At 37.4% G+C, this 16711-nt stretch overlaps 2 protein-coding genes across 3 annotated transcripts in view; both read left to right on the forward strand.

The window, feature by feature from the left end:
* PNN (pinin, desmosome associated protein) overlaps positions 1-10799 on the forward strand; it is an 11168-nt gene extending 369 nt beyond the window's left edge. Inside the window, exons 2-9 of the mRNA XM_085301723.1 lie at positions 97-172; positions 1119-1187; positions 2776-2848; positions 2933-3027; positions 5229-5304; positions 7017-7172; positions 7267-7405; positions 8431-10799. Coding sequence (XP_085157849.1) covers positions 97-172; positions 1119-1187; positions 2776-2848; positions 2933-3027; positions 5229-5304; positions 7017-7172; positions 7267-7405; positions 8431-9710 — 1964 coding nt within the window. The 3' untranslated portion in view covers positions 9711-10799. The remainder of the gene's footprint in view (positions 1-96; positions 173-1118; positions 1188-2775; positions 2849-2932; positions 3028-5228; positions 5305-7016; positions 7173-7266; positions 7406-8430) is intronic.
* A 5678-nt stretch (positions 10800-16477) lies between these two features.
* The window catches only part of MIA2 (MIA SH3 domain ER export factor 2), a 36622-nt gene continuing 36388 nt past the window's right edge, over positions 16478-16711 (forward strand). For both annotated transcript variants that reach the window (XM_085301725.1, XM_085301724.1), the window contains exon 1: positions 16478-16592. In XM_085301725.1, coding sequence (XP_085157851.1) covers positions 16478-16592 — 115 coding nt within the window. The remainder of the gene's footprint in view (positions 16593-16711) is intronic.

Genomic DNA, 16711 nt, shown 5'->3' on the forward strand with positions numbered 1-16711 from the left:
GGGGAGTGGGGGAGGGGCGAGGTGTCACGCAGGCCGCGGGGCCGGGTCGGGCGGAGGCGGGCCGGGTCCGTGCGCTAACAGCTCCCGCCGTCTCCTCCAGGCCCCCTCAGAGCAGACTGTTAGCCCTCGCAGGCCCCGGTGGAGGTAGAGGGCGCGGGAGCTTACTGCTAAGGTAAGGAGCCGCCGGGCTGCGCGCTGGCTTTCGCTGTAACYCTTTGCTGCGGCGTTGTTCTGCTGTCCCTACCCAGGGAGGTTCTTCTTGCTTCGTCGCCTCGCTCGCTGCTAATGACCGAGAGCCGTTGTTCAGGAAGCAGGCGCCAGAGTGGGGCTGGGATGGYGGTGGGGGTTGTATGTCACAGTCTAAATTTTAAAGTTTCTTCTTGTTCCGAGTTGTAGCGCTTCGTGTTATATTCGTAGTCTTCTCTAACCCTTTCTGTAGCTAGCCTGGAAACGAGGGGGAAAACRAAATAATTTAAATTAAGATGGAGGGGGGCGGGTAGGGGAGGAAATGGTCTCTGGGATCTTGTTTCTTTGTATCGATTCAAACTCAATCTCTTGGTAAKTAAGAAAGTATTGGCTATTGCAGATGGAATAGAAAGAGTTGAAGTTGAGAGAAATTTTAAAACAGTTACAACTTCTGGATGCTTATGGTAGAAAATATGTTAGACTGAACAAATATAGGTAAAAGCACTAGTGTTTTGTCCTGGTCTGTCCTTGCCCACCAAGTAGAGTGAAAGAGTTGCTTTTTGTATTGTMTTTCTTCTTTAATGAGCTACGTTTGCTTAATTGCAATATTAATTTCTTGGCTAAGACTTAAGATATCTTGAGAATTTTTACAAATTTGAGCATTTGAACCCAATTGGACAACTTGTTTGAGTGTAACTGCTCATTTGAATAAGGGCAGAAATTCAGGTTTAAATTAGTTGCCCCATAAACAGTATGTGTAACAACTGTATTGCTGTTATAATAGCAAAATGATAATATTGCTGAGTAAAACGTATTGTKGTATTGTTGCCACAAAGACGAAATACAGTTTGGTTGTGCAGGCTTAAGGTGGACCTGTGCCAGATCTGGGATTAGCCTAACCTGTTCTGAGATCACAAGTGGTTTCTTTCTAGGCGTGGATTCTCGGATAGTGGAGGAGGACCCCCAGCCAAACAGAGGGATCTTGAAGGTGCARTCAATAGGTGGGTGTAAAAATCGATGCAGAGAACTTGATTTGTCATAAAAAGTTTGTAATAGTAAGTTTAAAATTCTTAGATTCAATGACAGTTAATGACTGATGGCAGTGATAACTATCATCTTTAGGGTTCGCATATTCAAGGCCTGTTGGAAATATTTTTGGCTGATAATATATGACTGAGATGATTTTTTTTTCCATACCTTATAGCAATATAAAGATTCTTGCACGCTGGAGCAGCTGAAGTAGAATAAATAGTAAACGTATTTCTGTAAGCATATTTCTGCAGTGGATTTAAGGGTTCATGTTGTCTTTTGTATCGCTTGGAGAAGGAACTGTCTGAGAAGTGAAATAACTTTGTATGTTTCTGGTGGATACAAAAATCATGGATGTTAAAACCCCTTCCACTCACTGTAATTGTGAGCGCGGTTCTGTTGCATGCTTTGACTGCAATGCTTAAAAAATTTTTTTTCTTCCTTGTTAGTGCCGCAGATAACTGCTCTTTGACTTGCTAAATCTGTTTGTTGCAAACTGTAGTATATTCAAAAGTTGCAAACTGTAGTATATTCAAAAGTTGCAAACTGTAGTATATTCAAAAGTTGCAAACTGTAGTATATTCAAAAGTTGCAAACTGTAGTATATTGAGAAGTGTTTTCTGAATATGTTTATGGAATTAGCCACCAAATTCTAAGAATCTGAAAAAATCCTTACTATTTTCTGTTTTATTTGGTGTACAGTCTGCAGCATTATATCCTGCTTAGTAGCCTGATATGTTTTTCAGCAGGCGCAAATAGATAGAATTATGCCTAAGGCTTCCCTTGCAATGTAACAATAGACTTAGATTTTGAGCTTTTGCATTTCAATGCAGATTCATCAGATGTGGCTCTGGTTATAGTGAACTCTGAGCACTTGCATGCAACTGTGTAGTTTTGGAAGATAGTGAGACTTGCTTCTGAATTCTTGAGTTATGCAAAGTGAATGCTGTGAAATGGTATTGCTTGTAGTAAAGTGCTATGCCACAAAGCTGAGAGTGAAAGCTGAGAATAAGCTATATTTAACAAGCTGTGTAGTTGTTCTTTGTTAAAACCTTGATTTGTTCAAGTGCCCTGGTCCTTCTAACTCGTTTTGTATCTGCTCAGTGAGGTAATTTAGGTAGTGTTTCCCATTTGAAAAATTCTACCGATTTGCRAGTCTTTCTGTATTTAATGTATCCCAGATTGCTCTTAAAGCTATAACCATTTTAGAGATTCTGAAAAAGTACAGATAACCATTAAAAAAAAAAAAAAGGAACAAAATCCAAAGATGTTCTAAGAAGTTAAATATGATACTAGTACAGGCTATTCTATCTTACTTTATCATACAAGTTGTATTAAACTCTTTTCTCTCACTTGTCACACTTGATTTTTACCAACAGCAGATGCTGTATGTGAAACAACTTATTGGTCATGCTCTTACCTTCAGAGTAAGAGAGAGATTTTATTGGAGATATTGATCCTTCTGATTAGATATGTTGATTAATATTTTTCTTGTCTTAGAACAGATACTGTCTTTAATGTCTTTTTGAGTGACCATTAATGCTGCTTTTGCTTTTTCAGGCTGGGTGGAGAACGTCGGACGAGAAGAGAATCACGCCATGAAAGCGACGCAGAGGATGATGATATTAAAAAGGTAATACATGAAAAAGGGGAGCTACGCAATAAGAGGCATGCTTAACTGGAACGTGAAAGAAAAGTAGCTTGTTTTTCTTTGTAGCCAGCGTTGCCATCCTCTGTTGTTGCTACCTCCAAAGAGCGAACACGTCGAGACCTTATACAGGATCAAAATATGGATGAGAAAGGAAAACAAAGGTATGCAGAAATGTCTTTTCAGTACTAATGCGGTAATTCTGAGTGCTAGTACAGGAAGTTTTAGACTTTAAAAGTATAATGTAGATGCTGTTATGCATCAAAGATGTTGCTGAAGAGGTACAATAATTTTCTGTAATTGATAGGGATTCTACTTCTCAGGCCATCTACAGGAATTACATTTGCTAGCAGTATAAGTGATAATCTCTTGAGTATGTCAAAAATGTATATAGCTTCGTTAGTTACTTAACATTMTGATTGTTACAACAGGAAGAACTTCTTCCCTGTGAGAGTGACAGAGCACTGTGCCAGGTTGCCCRGAGAGGTTGTGGAGTCTCCTTCTCTGGAGATCTTCAAGGCCTGCCTGGATGCAGCCCTGTGCAACATGCTCTAGGTGACCCTGCTTGAGCGGGGTTGGTGGGGGGTGGACTAGATGATCTCCAGAGATCCCTGTCAACCTCAACTATTCTGTGATTTGGTGAACAGGAAACAAAAGCAGAATCTGAGTCTAGGGACAACTGTTCTGTTGCGTTTTGCATGATAGAAAACTATGCAAAAGTATATTGAAGTAACCAGTTCTTCCTCAAATATCTACATTTAGAGAAGATAGTTTWAAAAAAATGCAGTTTTTAGGGTAGCTACAGGTGATATTTGGTATGTCACTTATGCTACTGATTAAAGGAGTTTTTAACAGAGTAGTTCCATTGTGTGTTCTCTTGTCTGTTACTTCTTTCATGTTTGCTATCATGTGTACAGTCTGACCTTCCTTTTGCCTGCATCTCTTTAGTTTCCTCCTACTTATAATCATATCACTGTTTTTCCTGTATTTTATTTGTGCTACAGTAGCTCTTAAAAGATTTTGCTGAGATCCGGTCCTGTTCTTCAGAAGAGGTCTTGGTTACRAATTTGCCTTTCTCTGTACAACCTCTTAAACCCTATCCATCCAGTCTGCAGCTCACCTGGTRTTTCTTTTGTTTTGTAGCAACACTAACTGTGATTCCATCGCTAGCTTTTAAATCTTCTCCACACAGAAGCAGTTCCAGAATTCTTAGTGGATTGCACAGAGCTTCTGGTGCAAAGAAGTTTGTCTCTTTGGAACTGACATTTTACTGTTTTGCATTTTGGTAGTCTTTTGGGAAGAAACAGTATTTATCTTTTTGTGACTCATTTTATGGTATCCTCCCTTAGAGGATAGCACCCACTGGACTCTGATTAAGCTCTGTCTCCTCTGGGATGTCATTCATATGCAGATAGCCTTGGCAGAGAATGCTTAATCCCTATCTATTAATTCTTTCCCCATTTCTGTTCTACTGTTTCCTGTACAAGTAGGAATCCTGCCGGATTTTTACTGCTGCAGTAGAGTTTTGTGGCAATGAGTGAAAAGAGTAGCCTTTCCTTTCTCTCTGAGTTAATACTCAAGGTGAATAAAGGTGGAAGTCTCCTTCCTGGTGTAAAGACATAATTTAGGATTAGCGGGAAGGAAAGAAAAGGTGAAATTCAGGAAGTTAGTTATTCAGAAGAAGGGAATTCATTGAATGATTTTTACTTACATGTTTTGAGAAAACTTTCCTAAATAATTAGATGAGGACTGCTTAACCACATCAGTGRATTTATATTTTCCCCCTTTTTTCCGTATTGTGAATGAAAGTAATTCTTGCTTCATCGCACAGTGCATTACCTCATTGTATAAGATACTGCTAAGCAGTGGCAGCCAGTCRTCTACTCTCCTGTGGCTTCATTTCTCTGTAACTTGTTCTAGGAAGAAACAGGTTTTCGTGTCCTTCAGAAAAAGCCAGGGCCTTCCAGTGYACTGCTTATATTGATACATCACACTGTATTTGTCAGCCCTTTCTTCRGTACTCTTTGCTTTCAGAATGATTTTCTATTTTTAATTTTTCCTTAGCGTCACTTTTTTCCAGACAAAAAATTGCAGGCTTCCAGTTTTCTCAGTGTTAACTGTCCTGTGTTACGGATAAGAGCTATGTCTCACTCCTAAGCAAAATATGATATGTCACTGCAAATTATATCCTTGACTGTTGGCACATTCAGTACATACACTATTGCTAATGGCCTTGAGTGATACTGAGCCTTTAAAAATAAATCTCTCTGAGGTGGGAAAGTTTCTCTGATTGTTTATTCAAATAAAAATCTTGGTACTTAAACTGATCCTCAAACTTTTTTTTTTCTTTTTTTTCTTTTTTCAGGAATCGACGTATATTTGGCTTGTTGATGGGCACTCTTCAAAAATTTAAGCAGGAATCCACAGTTTCTACTGAGAGGGTACTTACTTTTAGTTTTAACAGATTCTAAGTCATAAATAATAAAGCAATATTATGTGGCACAGGTTGCAGGTATTACAAGCGTAACAAATTGCTAAGCGTACAAGTAGATTTTTGGCTGCTTTAATTTAGCTGAATTGGGGGATAATGAGGTAGAAAGGGGACTCTAAGGATTTTTTGACTTTATAAAAGTGTGACCATGACAGAAGTGATACAGTAATGTTTATACTGCTGGGTTTCATTTGTTTGCTTTTTAAATGCAGTTATTGAACATGCAAAATAGGAAGTAGATGATCTTTTTCTTGTTTACATTATTTGGAGATCATTTCAAAGTAAATGGATAAATGGAATTTAATCAGGTAAACTATATAATCAGTCAGGCTATTTCTGTTAACAATGTTGATTCAGAATTGCTGAAGCAGTGCTGATCCTCATGTGTTGCGGATGTTTAAATTAGAACCAAGTATACAAGGAGTGTATGGTTGTATTTCATCATTTATTTGACCAAAAGCCAGTGGCTTTTTTTTTAAGTAAATGAATATGTGATTGTCCTGAATGGTAACTTCTAAAGGTTTTTTGAAGTTAAATACCATAACCTGTACAAYTTAAATACACCTACTAGGCATAAAGTCATGACCACATTCTTTACTTTTAAAATATTTTAATTTCAAAATTGTTTATTGTTGCCTAAAATTGATTATTTAATCATAATCACGCTTAGATTAGAAATGGTATGTGAAAGTTCATGAAGTTCTACTTTCAGCTGTGTAGTGGAGGCAGCTGTGAAGTTCTTGTATTTAAAYRTCTTTTGTAAGGTGCTAACATAGCYGGTTTGCTGTTGATATTGATTTCTTTCACAACAGTATTTGGATATTCTGCTGTTCTCTCTGTAACTAGTAGTGTAGCACACAAGGAGTACCAAAGTTCTCAATTGTCCACTTGCTTTTAGAACAGGAAACAGTGTTTTTGAAACACAGGCTCCTCAAATAACTTASAGCAGTATGTGCTTGTATAAAGTGACTTTGAGGAGTTTCCGTTCATTTTAACATGCTTCTGAGAATTTGTATAGGCAGTGTTTTCTTCATACATAAGRTCTTACTATAAATCAACTTAGAGGTCTGAAGATTTCATAAGATGCAGGTTGGGTGGGTGGATGTRTTTTGTTTGTTTTTTGTCCAGGCACTAAATTGTATGTTTGTGCTATACAAACTRTTGTGTAATCCTATATGGCTGTCTAGGATATGTAAACAGGAATCTCTGGATTACAGTTATATATATGTAATACACTGTGAATACTTCTGGTATATTCAGTAATTTTTTGGCTGCCAACACCAGTCTATAGCCTTTCATTTGTTTCTTGGAGAAGTTCAATTTTTTTTTTCCAAAGTTGAGCTCCTGAAATCTATTTGTATTTTCTCCCTTTTTTAACAAAAGTTGAATCTTGAAAGTTCAAATGCAAATTGAATGGTAAACATGCAGCAGATAGAGATCCATAGGGGCATGTCGTTTTACAGTATGCGTGCACATGCACGCAGATTTGTGCCAGCAAGCAGTGGCACTCTTTTCTTATGTTATTTGTAATTCAAAAGCTATCTAAATTTCTTTTGAGGAATGCTTTTAACAGTGTAAATACAAAAAATTCTAACAGGACCAAACTAGAATATTTTCTTGATTTAGAAAAAGAATATTAAAGTACTACTTTATTTATCTTAGCAAAAGAGGCGACAAGAAATTGAACAAAAGCTTGAAGTACAGGCAGAAGAAGAGAGAAAGCAAGTTGAAAATGAAAGGCGAGAACTGTTTGAAGAAAGGCGTGCTAAACAGACAGAACTGCGGTTACTGGAGCAAAAGGTTGAGCTTGCTCAGTTGGTGAGTTTTAGTTTTGTTCTCTGTTTATTTTTGTTCTTTCTCTTGTATAAATTATAATTTTGGGGTTTTACATTTTTTTTATTTCATTTCTCAGCAAGAAGAATGGAATGAACATAATGCTAAAATAATTAAATATATAAGAACGAAGACAAGACCTCACTTATTCTACATACCTGGCAGAATGTGTCCTGCTACACAGAAGCTGATGGAAGAGTCACAGAAAAAGATGAATGGTAAGGAAGATCTGTGTAACACAAGACTGCTGCTGTTCTTGCCTCCCTCTYGTGTTTACTGAACAAATTTAAGTCTTTCTGCTTAGATTCAGTAATTTCATGGTCAAGACAAACTGTATATTCTTGTATGTGTGTTCMTCATAACTGAGCAATGTCCTTTAGTGACTTACTTTTGTTGGCTGCTTTGATCCTTTTACAAGGAGTCAAAAGAGGTGTATATGTAACTTCAGAAATATTTGTTTAAAACTTAGTCCTTTATATTAACTTTAGCATCCAGATGTATACCAGTGCAGCAACTTCATTTTGAAAAGACAAATTCTATGGATTGAAGACCCCAGGAAACAGGTTTCTACAAGGAGTTGAGAATCATCTTCTTTAAGCATAGCACTAGTACTCTGATTTTATTTATGGGTTTTTTATTTTTACTACCTTATGTGTGTTTGTTTGTCTGTTTCACAGGATGACTGTATTTCATTTCGGAAACAATTTAAAATACTGTGTGGTRATGGTGGTCTTACTGTTCTTAAACTGAGAATTTGTTTTCTTTATTGTGTGGGGTGGGGAAATAAGAAGCACCCATCTGAATAGCTTACCTTGTTAAAGAGTTTGGGGGGGGTTGTTTTTTTCATACTAATCTGCTTTTTGATGATTCCTGGTGTCTCTTCTTGGGAAGCATGAAGTTGTTAATGCTTACTATATATAAATACCAGGAAATGAAGGTTGGTATTTTGTTGAAATCAATCTAATCAACTGTATACCAAAGTCAAACTTTGTTAGATTAAATTAGGGTTTTGTTGTTCTGACACTCAGTTGTGTTGATTGTCCCCTTTGCTTTGTTTTTAGTAAAGGTAGCCATCAGTCTTTTGCRTTATGCATGACTAGCTCACTACTTCAGAATGAATAGGGATGCAATATTTGTAAGTTAAAACAATTTGATAACTGTTAGTGCATAGCTAAGGAGAAAACAGACTTCAACTTCTGTAGATTATCTGTCTAAAACTCCTAWTTATGCATTTATTCTCCAGCACTCTTTGAAAGCAGGCGCAATGAATTTGCAGAGCAGATTAACAAAATGGAGGCCAGGCCCAGAAGACAATCTGTGAAGGAAAAAGAACAGCAGGAGGTGCAGACTGAAGAAAAGAAGGAAGAACAGAACAAGGAGCAGGAAGAGGGTAAGGTGGCTCAGCAGGTGGAAGAGTTGGAGACAGGTAATCAGAACAATGATGTAGAAATGGAGGAGGTAGGGGACGAAAAGGGAAAAATAGGTTCAGGGCATAGTGATGCAGAGAAAGAACAGGAAGAGGATGAACAGAAACATGAAATGGAGATTAAACTAGAAGAGACTCCTGAGGTGAGGGAGAATGACAAGCAGCAGGATGGTCAGCATGAGGAGGTTACAGCTGTAAAAGAGGAAGGTGGAAGTATTCAGCCAGTAGATAATGAGCAGGATGTGGTAGAAATGAATGAGGCAGATAGTGTAGAACCTGTAGAAAATGAAAATGGCAAAATGGAACCAGAAACTGAGTGTGATCCTCAGCCAGAAAAAGTGTGTAACATTCCTTCTCCTGAGAAGGAGAAAGGTATCAAAGCAGAAATTGAAGCTGAACCTGAAGGAAAACAGGAAAAAGCACCTGAAACCAAGCCAGAACCTGAGGCCCCATCTCAGCCAGAGTCTGTGCTGCTGCCACAGTCACCTCAATTATCTCAGTCCATTCAGGATGCAGAGCCTCAGGCAAACAAGGATGAAAATGTTGTGGTGTCCATAAAGGTAGCTGAGGCACAGACAGAGCAGAATCAAACACCGAGTGTAGAAATTAAAAATAAGACCAGGAGTAGAAGCAGGGGTAGGGCAAGGAACAAAACCAGTAAGAGTCATAGTCGTAGTAGCAGCAGTAGTAGTAGCAGTAGTACTTCAAGTAGTACTACTAGTGGAAGTAGTTCCAGCACTGGCAGCAGTAGCAGTCGGAGTAGTTCCAGCAGCAGCACCACTACAAGTGGGAGTAGTAGCAGGGACAGTAGCAGCAGTAGCTCTACCAGTAGTGAAAGCAGAAGTCGAAGCAGAGGAAGAGGGCATAACAGAGATAGAAAACGCAGAAGGAGTGTGGATAGGAAGCGAAGGGATGCTTCAGGAGTAGATAGAAGTCACAAGTCCTCAAAAGGTGGTAGCAGAGATGCAAAAAGCTCAAAGGATAAAAGTTCAAGATCTGATAGAAAGAGGTCTATATCAGAAAGTAGTCGGTCAGGCAAGAGAACTTCACGGAGTGAAAGAGACCGTAAATCAGACAGGAAAGACAAAAGGCGTTAACAGAAGAGACCAAGCTTCCTTAGCCTAATCTTTGCAGCAGAAGATGATTTGAGTGAAAGGATTCCTTTTAAGGAGGAGGAGAAGGCTGCCTTAAGAATTGCATGCTGTAAAAAATCTTTTGGAAAAATGCAGACTGTTTACCAGGCATTCTTGTACTTTTTACATAATTTTGTAAAAGGTGACTATCAAAATTATGTGAAGTTCCTGAAAATGTAAAAATAAAAGATTAACACTCCTTTGCATCTTTTTTTAAATATCCTGTACTCATTAAGATCCTCTGTATATTTTAATAGGTAAATCTTTAAGTTGGTGTGATCACTTCTACTCCTGTATCATACACTTTTTTTTGTAGAAATAAATGTGCATTTTAAATAAATCGTTCGAGATGTCCTGTTGACACTTAAATTCTCCTTTTAGATCTACATATGCAGGGAGACAGTATTGCAATAATCTTACTTTTCCCCTCTACTCCTTGCAAGAATGGGAATCTTAAGTCCTGTTAGAGAGAATAATCTCTCTGTAGTGCTGGATAGGAAGGGAAAGTAATCAGCTGGATATGTACTTTTTGTTTTCTTCTGTAATCACACATTCTTATTAAATTCTATCTTCTAGTATTATAAACCTTTTTCCTATAAGTCAGTAAGTGCAAATGTTAACACTGACCAAGATGAGCTGCTCAAGTTAGTCTGGAATACCACTCTTATCTGCCTTCTGCAGGTACTTGGGTAATGCTTACATCTATGTTCTGGAGACATTTAATCTGTTTAATGATGCTCCTTGCTTTGATGGCCAGTGGAGGAAAGACTTCAGCTCACTTCTCAACCAGGATGATTTTTATTTTAGTTGCAAACTAACTTTTGAGCCCTTCATACCACTAGGGATAACTACATTGYGGTGTTGGAGTTACCTGGACTACCTAATGCCAATGTTGTGTGCGTGCAAGAATGCTTTCTGAATGTATTTAATACAGCTTAAAGTGGTATGGTGTATCTATGAAGGTGAATACTGTTTTTATATAATTTTGTATGAAAAAATAACATCTGTTGCTCTGTTCTGTACATGTGCAAATAAATGTGGCTTTGTAGACTATTCTGGATGCCTGACTTTTTTCTGTGGCACAGGTGTATCACAGTCTTCATAGATTTAAAGTATTTATCATAATTGCAGGGTGACTGCATCTTAGAAGGTGTGTATTCAAAATTGTTTTAAGTTTATAGTTTTTAATTAATGCCTAATAAGTGAATATGTAATACTGCAACAATCTGATGGTAGTTGGCATGAAGAAAATTCATGTCATATGTCAGGTTGCAGCTAGGAAGTTATGGAAAGCTTTCAGAAGGGAAATGATCTGTAAGCTTATTTTCATAACATCAAGTTATATATYCTTCCTTTTTCTGGAAAGGAGAACATACTTTTGCATAATTTCAATTTAATTTAGTTGGGGGGGGAGAGATTGGTCTTTGGAGTTCTCATCTGAACTCATGATCTCAGTAGTGACAGACTTCAATGCTGTGGAGTACTGAAATTTACTGCTAGAAGAAACATGTCTATCCAGGGAGGAACTGTAATGTTYTTTCAGCACAAATTTACGGTGTGGGAAGGCTCCTTGTGCTTTTCTCTTAACAAGTTCAGTTTTTCAGATTCTTCAGTCCTTTTAACTTCACCCTGTCTACCTCTGCTTCTCTCCAACTGAAAAATCATACTTAACTTCTTGTCCATCACCTTAACAGTATTTCCTTCCCCTTTTCTTAGAGCATCTGAGAGGAGGTAGATTAATGTGCTTGATAAAATGCCTTTCCTCTGAAGGACAAAAAGCAAAAGAATGAATGTCTTATTCAAATTGTTAAACTTTACAATTTACCACAAGCAACGAATACTTATACAGGCTAGTTGAGTAAATGTTACTCATTTGCATGTTTCAATTAACTTCATATATCAAATTGCTTTTAGAAGCCATTTTAAATCTTTTGTTTAGATTTTTTTAACATTGGGTATTTTAAAAGTTGAATTTGAGTAATTCAATGTTGAGTAGTACTACTTCTGTGATATTACATAGGTTTTAATTGATAATATTGTAGCCATTACAGAAAGCTGGAGAAGTGTGTTGCTAGTTGGAAGCCACAGTACATTGTTTCAGAGGAATATACTGACAGGGTTTATAAAAACAACGTGGTGGGTCCTGGTAACTGGACTAAGGAGTGGATTGATTACATTTAATTTCTTGTTTCAGGTTATGTTACAGGCAGCGATATATTTTTGACAAGGTGAAAATACAGGAGTGTTTTTGTTGCAGAGTTGCAAAGCAGGTGATGTATCTAATAGCTTAATGTCTAAGTTATAAGTAGCTTAGAATAATAGAAGCTTTACAGTACTGTTTATAGTCAGCTTTGCTAGATCTGAGAAACTCAGTGCAACCTTAAATCTGTAATAAGTTCAGAAGAATAGTTTTCTAAAAGCTAGATATTGCAAACTGGTGAAGTAATATGCAAGCCTTTATAAAGCAGTAGTCTTTTTAGTGATTTAGTTATGTTTACTCTCAAAGTCTCATTCTGTCACCCTGAAACAATTTCAGAGCCATGGATAGGGCTGAGGCAATAGATGCAATTTCGTCCTCAGTCGCCAGTCACCTGTTTCAACTGCTTGACAATTTAGAGACTGCATTTGATAAAACAGTTTGGGATTTCTGAGAATTAAGGGCAGGGAGCGTAGGGGTTAGAGAAATGAATAAGATGTTTACTTATTTCTGTTCCCCATAGCATTAAAAGGAAAAAGGTAATTAGTATTAAAAGGAAAAAGTCCTTCTTGTTCTCTTCTCATTAATGTGGAAAAATGAATGATAAAAAAGGGGGGAAAACTAATCTTAAACAAAATTAAGATGCTTTCATATTTCACATGCCATGTATGGTCAAGGCCTGCCTTGTGGAAAGTTAACATCAGATGGTCCCTTCTAGGTTTAAGGATGAATTTAGAAGACTTTCTAAGAGTGCTTTTAAACTGTGCATTGACTCTATGCCATTTACTTGTCTTAATTTCCTTCAGTCCTGATACAGAGAGAAACTGGAAGACTCCAAGAATGTGTTTTTTACCCTGATGTTCCACTCAGTCCTTGTCAAAGTAGATTTTTGCAGACTGTTCCTAAATTATAAGCTGAAACCTGACTTTGCATAAAAGATGCACCTCTTCAAATTTCTGCTTCCTTACTTAAACTGACATCTCTGTGCTTAATGTGAGTAATTAAATATTAGAGAWCTGTGTTTCAGAGGATATCATTTGGCTTTTTCAGATTTTTCTCATTTTATTAAAAAAAAACCCTTTGTTTTGCTACTAACTTTGTTCAGACAATTGTTAATAGGTGAGAGTGTTTTATTATATGGAAAAATGTGAGGTATTCAGAGCTAGGAATTCAAAGTAATCTAAGTTGCGAAGTTCCATAGTTTTCTAGAAATGCACTGTTAATTGTCATGTTTGCAACCCCTTTTGTAATGGGAAAGCAATATTTGCTTTTTCTTACAATTTGTTACCCTGGCTGAAAGAGTTGGTATAAATCTGGATGATGAATGACTGGTACCTGTTTAGGTTTATTTAACTAGAAGAATGGTGAATTAATGTTTATTCTCTTCTGATTTATTAATTTTAAAAAGATACTTGTTAACAAAATCTTTTTGGCGTGATATTTTGTGTAAAAGTTGATCTGCATTTTCACCTAAATATCCTAAGTCAAAAGAATTATATTATAAGAGCTTTGGCCATGGACCATATTTTCCCATATATTAAGTGCAATATTCAGCACAGTTAAACCTTAAGTTCTGAAKGGAATCTTTTGGTGCTATCATAAAAATATAACCAAAACTGTACATAATATTATACTTTGTATACATACTTAGAAGAATTTGTACAAACTTATGATTTGCTTTGGGGTCGTTAATGTATATACTGAATATTCTAGGAAATGCAATGTCTTGTGTTAATACAGGACCATATCTTAAAAGACTTATCCAATGTGCCCAAGCATACTACCCAATTTATTTAAATCACCTTATTCAGTTTACTGTGAATTTTAACGTCTTAAGGGTTCTCTGTATTTCTAGCTCAGTAGTTAAAGCTACTAAAATGCCATTCCCCATAGAAAGCTAATTGTTTCATCCTAATGACAACTGTTGGAAATAGAGCTTGCTTTTTCATTAGCACTGTCTGTCTTTGCATGTATAATAGTACTCACATTTGTAACTTAAGTTCTGCAGAAGTGTGTCTAATTTTACTTGCCAAATAGAAATAAAGCAAAGTCTCTATCTGCTATAAAGTTTTCAACTTTGTCCTTTGGAAGCCAGCTATGATAAACTCCATTAATCTTTATCTTTGACTTCAGTTCAAAGGTGATTGGAAGTTATGTTTGTATAATGTCTGCAACTATGGGACTTGCAGAATAAAAGAATATTTGATCTAAATATGATTTATTATTGAGGTTAGAAATAAATTAGAACAAAGATAAGGGCACTGGCAATCAGCCTTCTAACAGCTTTAAACCTAGACGAGTGACTACTGAGACCGTAAGCTACACAATGAACCCAGAATAACTTGAAAATTGCAGACATAAGTTAAACAGAGTTACTATGTAACATTTTTAGCATCTTCATAAAAGACTTGAATTAGTTTAGGTTTGTTTTGAATACAAAGGCACCTCTCCACAGGAAATGACAAGTTAGAGCTGAAAGTAGCTCAGACTTCCAAATATTGTAATACAGTGCAGATTTTAAGGTCTTTTAATTTGTCTCCTCTGCAAACTTGCTGAACTACTTAATTTTAGGTGTCAAATACCTGGCTTTTCTATTTTAAGGTGAATCATCTCCATGTTACTAAGGTCAAAAATTGACCCTTAATCTTTCCAGGCCATGACTGGTTTGTCCCATGGTTGGTATGCAACATTATGAAAGACTCTGACCAGCTTTTTATCTTGGCAAGATAAAAATTGTCTTTTTTYCTGATTTTTGAACAATGCTCAGCATATATAGAGACCCCCAAATGTAATTTTTAATATATTCCTTCTTAACAGTTTGCTGTAATCTGCAGAGACTCAAGAATGAGAAGAAAATACCTGTTTTAGTTTTCTTTGCACCAGGTTCCCTTGAATTTTTCATGTTTTAGCTGCCGTCATTCCCCTTCTCCCACTTCACTTCCTACAGATAAACCTGAGGGACTCGGGGAAAGGGACACAATCACTGGCACTGTGAGCAGCAGAAGATCCAGGGAACGGAGGAGGAGAACGTGCACGCTGTGCAGGGGGTGATCAAAGCTAGGCAGGAGAGAGCAAGGGGAGAGCAGCTCTCACTGTGCCTTCCCTGGTGCGTGACACAGCTTTATGCCYGATTACCTAAGAGAGGAGGCAGCTGCAGCACGGAGTCACAGGAGAGGCCTGTCCAGCTATCAGGTTATGTGGCAAAGGAGGGGGCCAAAGTGTTAGCCTGCAGCTGGAGGGCATGTCACCTCCTGTGATATCTCTGTTTGCAGGACATTGCTGGTTAACATGTCCCTGGCTGCAGTTCGCTCTGCGCCCTCTCCTACTCTCCAGCAGTTGCATTYGCTTGCCGGCTCTTAGATCAGGATAAACACTAGCGTCTGGCGCGGGATTTTGGAGTAGGAGGCAGGGCCTAGCRCTCTCCTGCGAGTGAGATTCAGCGTAGGTCATGGAAAGGGAAGGCAGAGCCGATGATAYGCAAGTCGCGCGCGGGACTGAAGGAAGGGCAGGACTACAAGGAAGCATATGACTGCGGCTGTGACCTGGCTGGGAAGGAATGCATGTTCTTGAGATGCTATCAGGAAGGGAGCAGCAGAGGTTATCCCAGGTGGGAGAGCTGAAAAGGAAAGCTGAAGCCCATTTTGTAGTTAAATAGATGTAGTGTGTACAGGTGTTCAAAAAGTACAGAACTGTGATGTGAAACATCTGGAGCAAGGCTTGCTCCTACTGTAAACCACTCTGTAGGACTTCATTTATACAAGTCCATACCTATATGCAACCAGTGTGCAACTCATTGCAAAGTTACTCCTTAAAGGARTAATTACTCCTTTGACAAAACATTTTTGTAACTCCATATTGTTAATAAGTTGCTAAGAAACAGAGGGTATTCCTTAAAATACAGGACACATTATCTGCCTAGTATCAGTGTAGCGCTCTGTGATACATGCTGTAGAGAAGGCGTGGATTTCTAATGGTCTTAAGAGCCCAAAAGGTATCCAGACCTTTAAAAGCAACTTTCCCYGTGGGAAAGGATTGTTCTTAGTATCTAGTGCATGAGAAAACTCCAAAACAATTGTGTGGAAACATTTCTATTCTGAGATCCTGATGATTACCCAYGGTCTAAGATATATCCATACACACAAACTATAGTCTATTTAAAAAAAAAAAGCGAGAAAAATGTTATATTAGTATATACTAGTCATATTAGTAATCACACAAATTCAATACWAAAGAACCTGATAGAGCCTAACTTTTGATGTGACCATAACTGGTTTCTTTGTATTCAAAACACTACTCTAGCTTTCAGAACTTAGTTAATTATTAAACATATGTGTATAATCAGGACACCTGACTTTGCAGATTGCTAGCAGAGTTAGCATAGTGTACTTCTGTTTAAGCAGATGAGAGGAGGACAATGGGATTATAAATTTACTTGCAATATTTTGTTAAACTAAGAAAATAGCGTAGAATGTTCTTSTTAACTGAACGTCAATTGAGCTTTCACAGTTTCAGTACTTTCTAGATTTACTCTAACATGTCAAGGGCCTTGGATCAGAKAATTTTGCTGTTAGTAATTTCATTTTTAACAGATCTGCAGTGTACAAAGGTACTTTCAGAATGGAAGAAGTGTGGTGATCACGAATGTGAGAGTAAGTAAAAGAAATCCCCCCCCCGGGAGATCATGATATATATATATATATAGCTGTTACAAACTGTAATGTTGAAATTAGTGATGAAACACTGAAAGAAAATAAGTACTCAGAAAATA

The sequence above is a fragment of the Rhea americana genome, unplaced genomic scaffold, assembly GCF_003343005.1.
Source record: "Rhea americana isolate MKP2758 unplaced genomic scaffold, rheAme1 scaffold_18, whole genome shotgun sequence".
NCBI lineage: Eukaryota > Metazoa > Chordata > Aves > Rheiformes > Rheidae > Rhea > Rhea americana.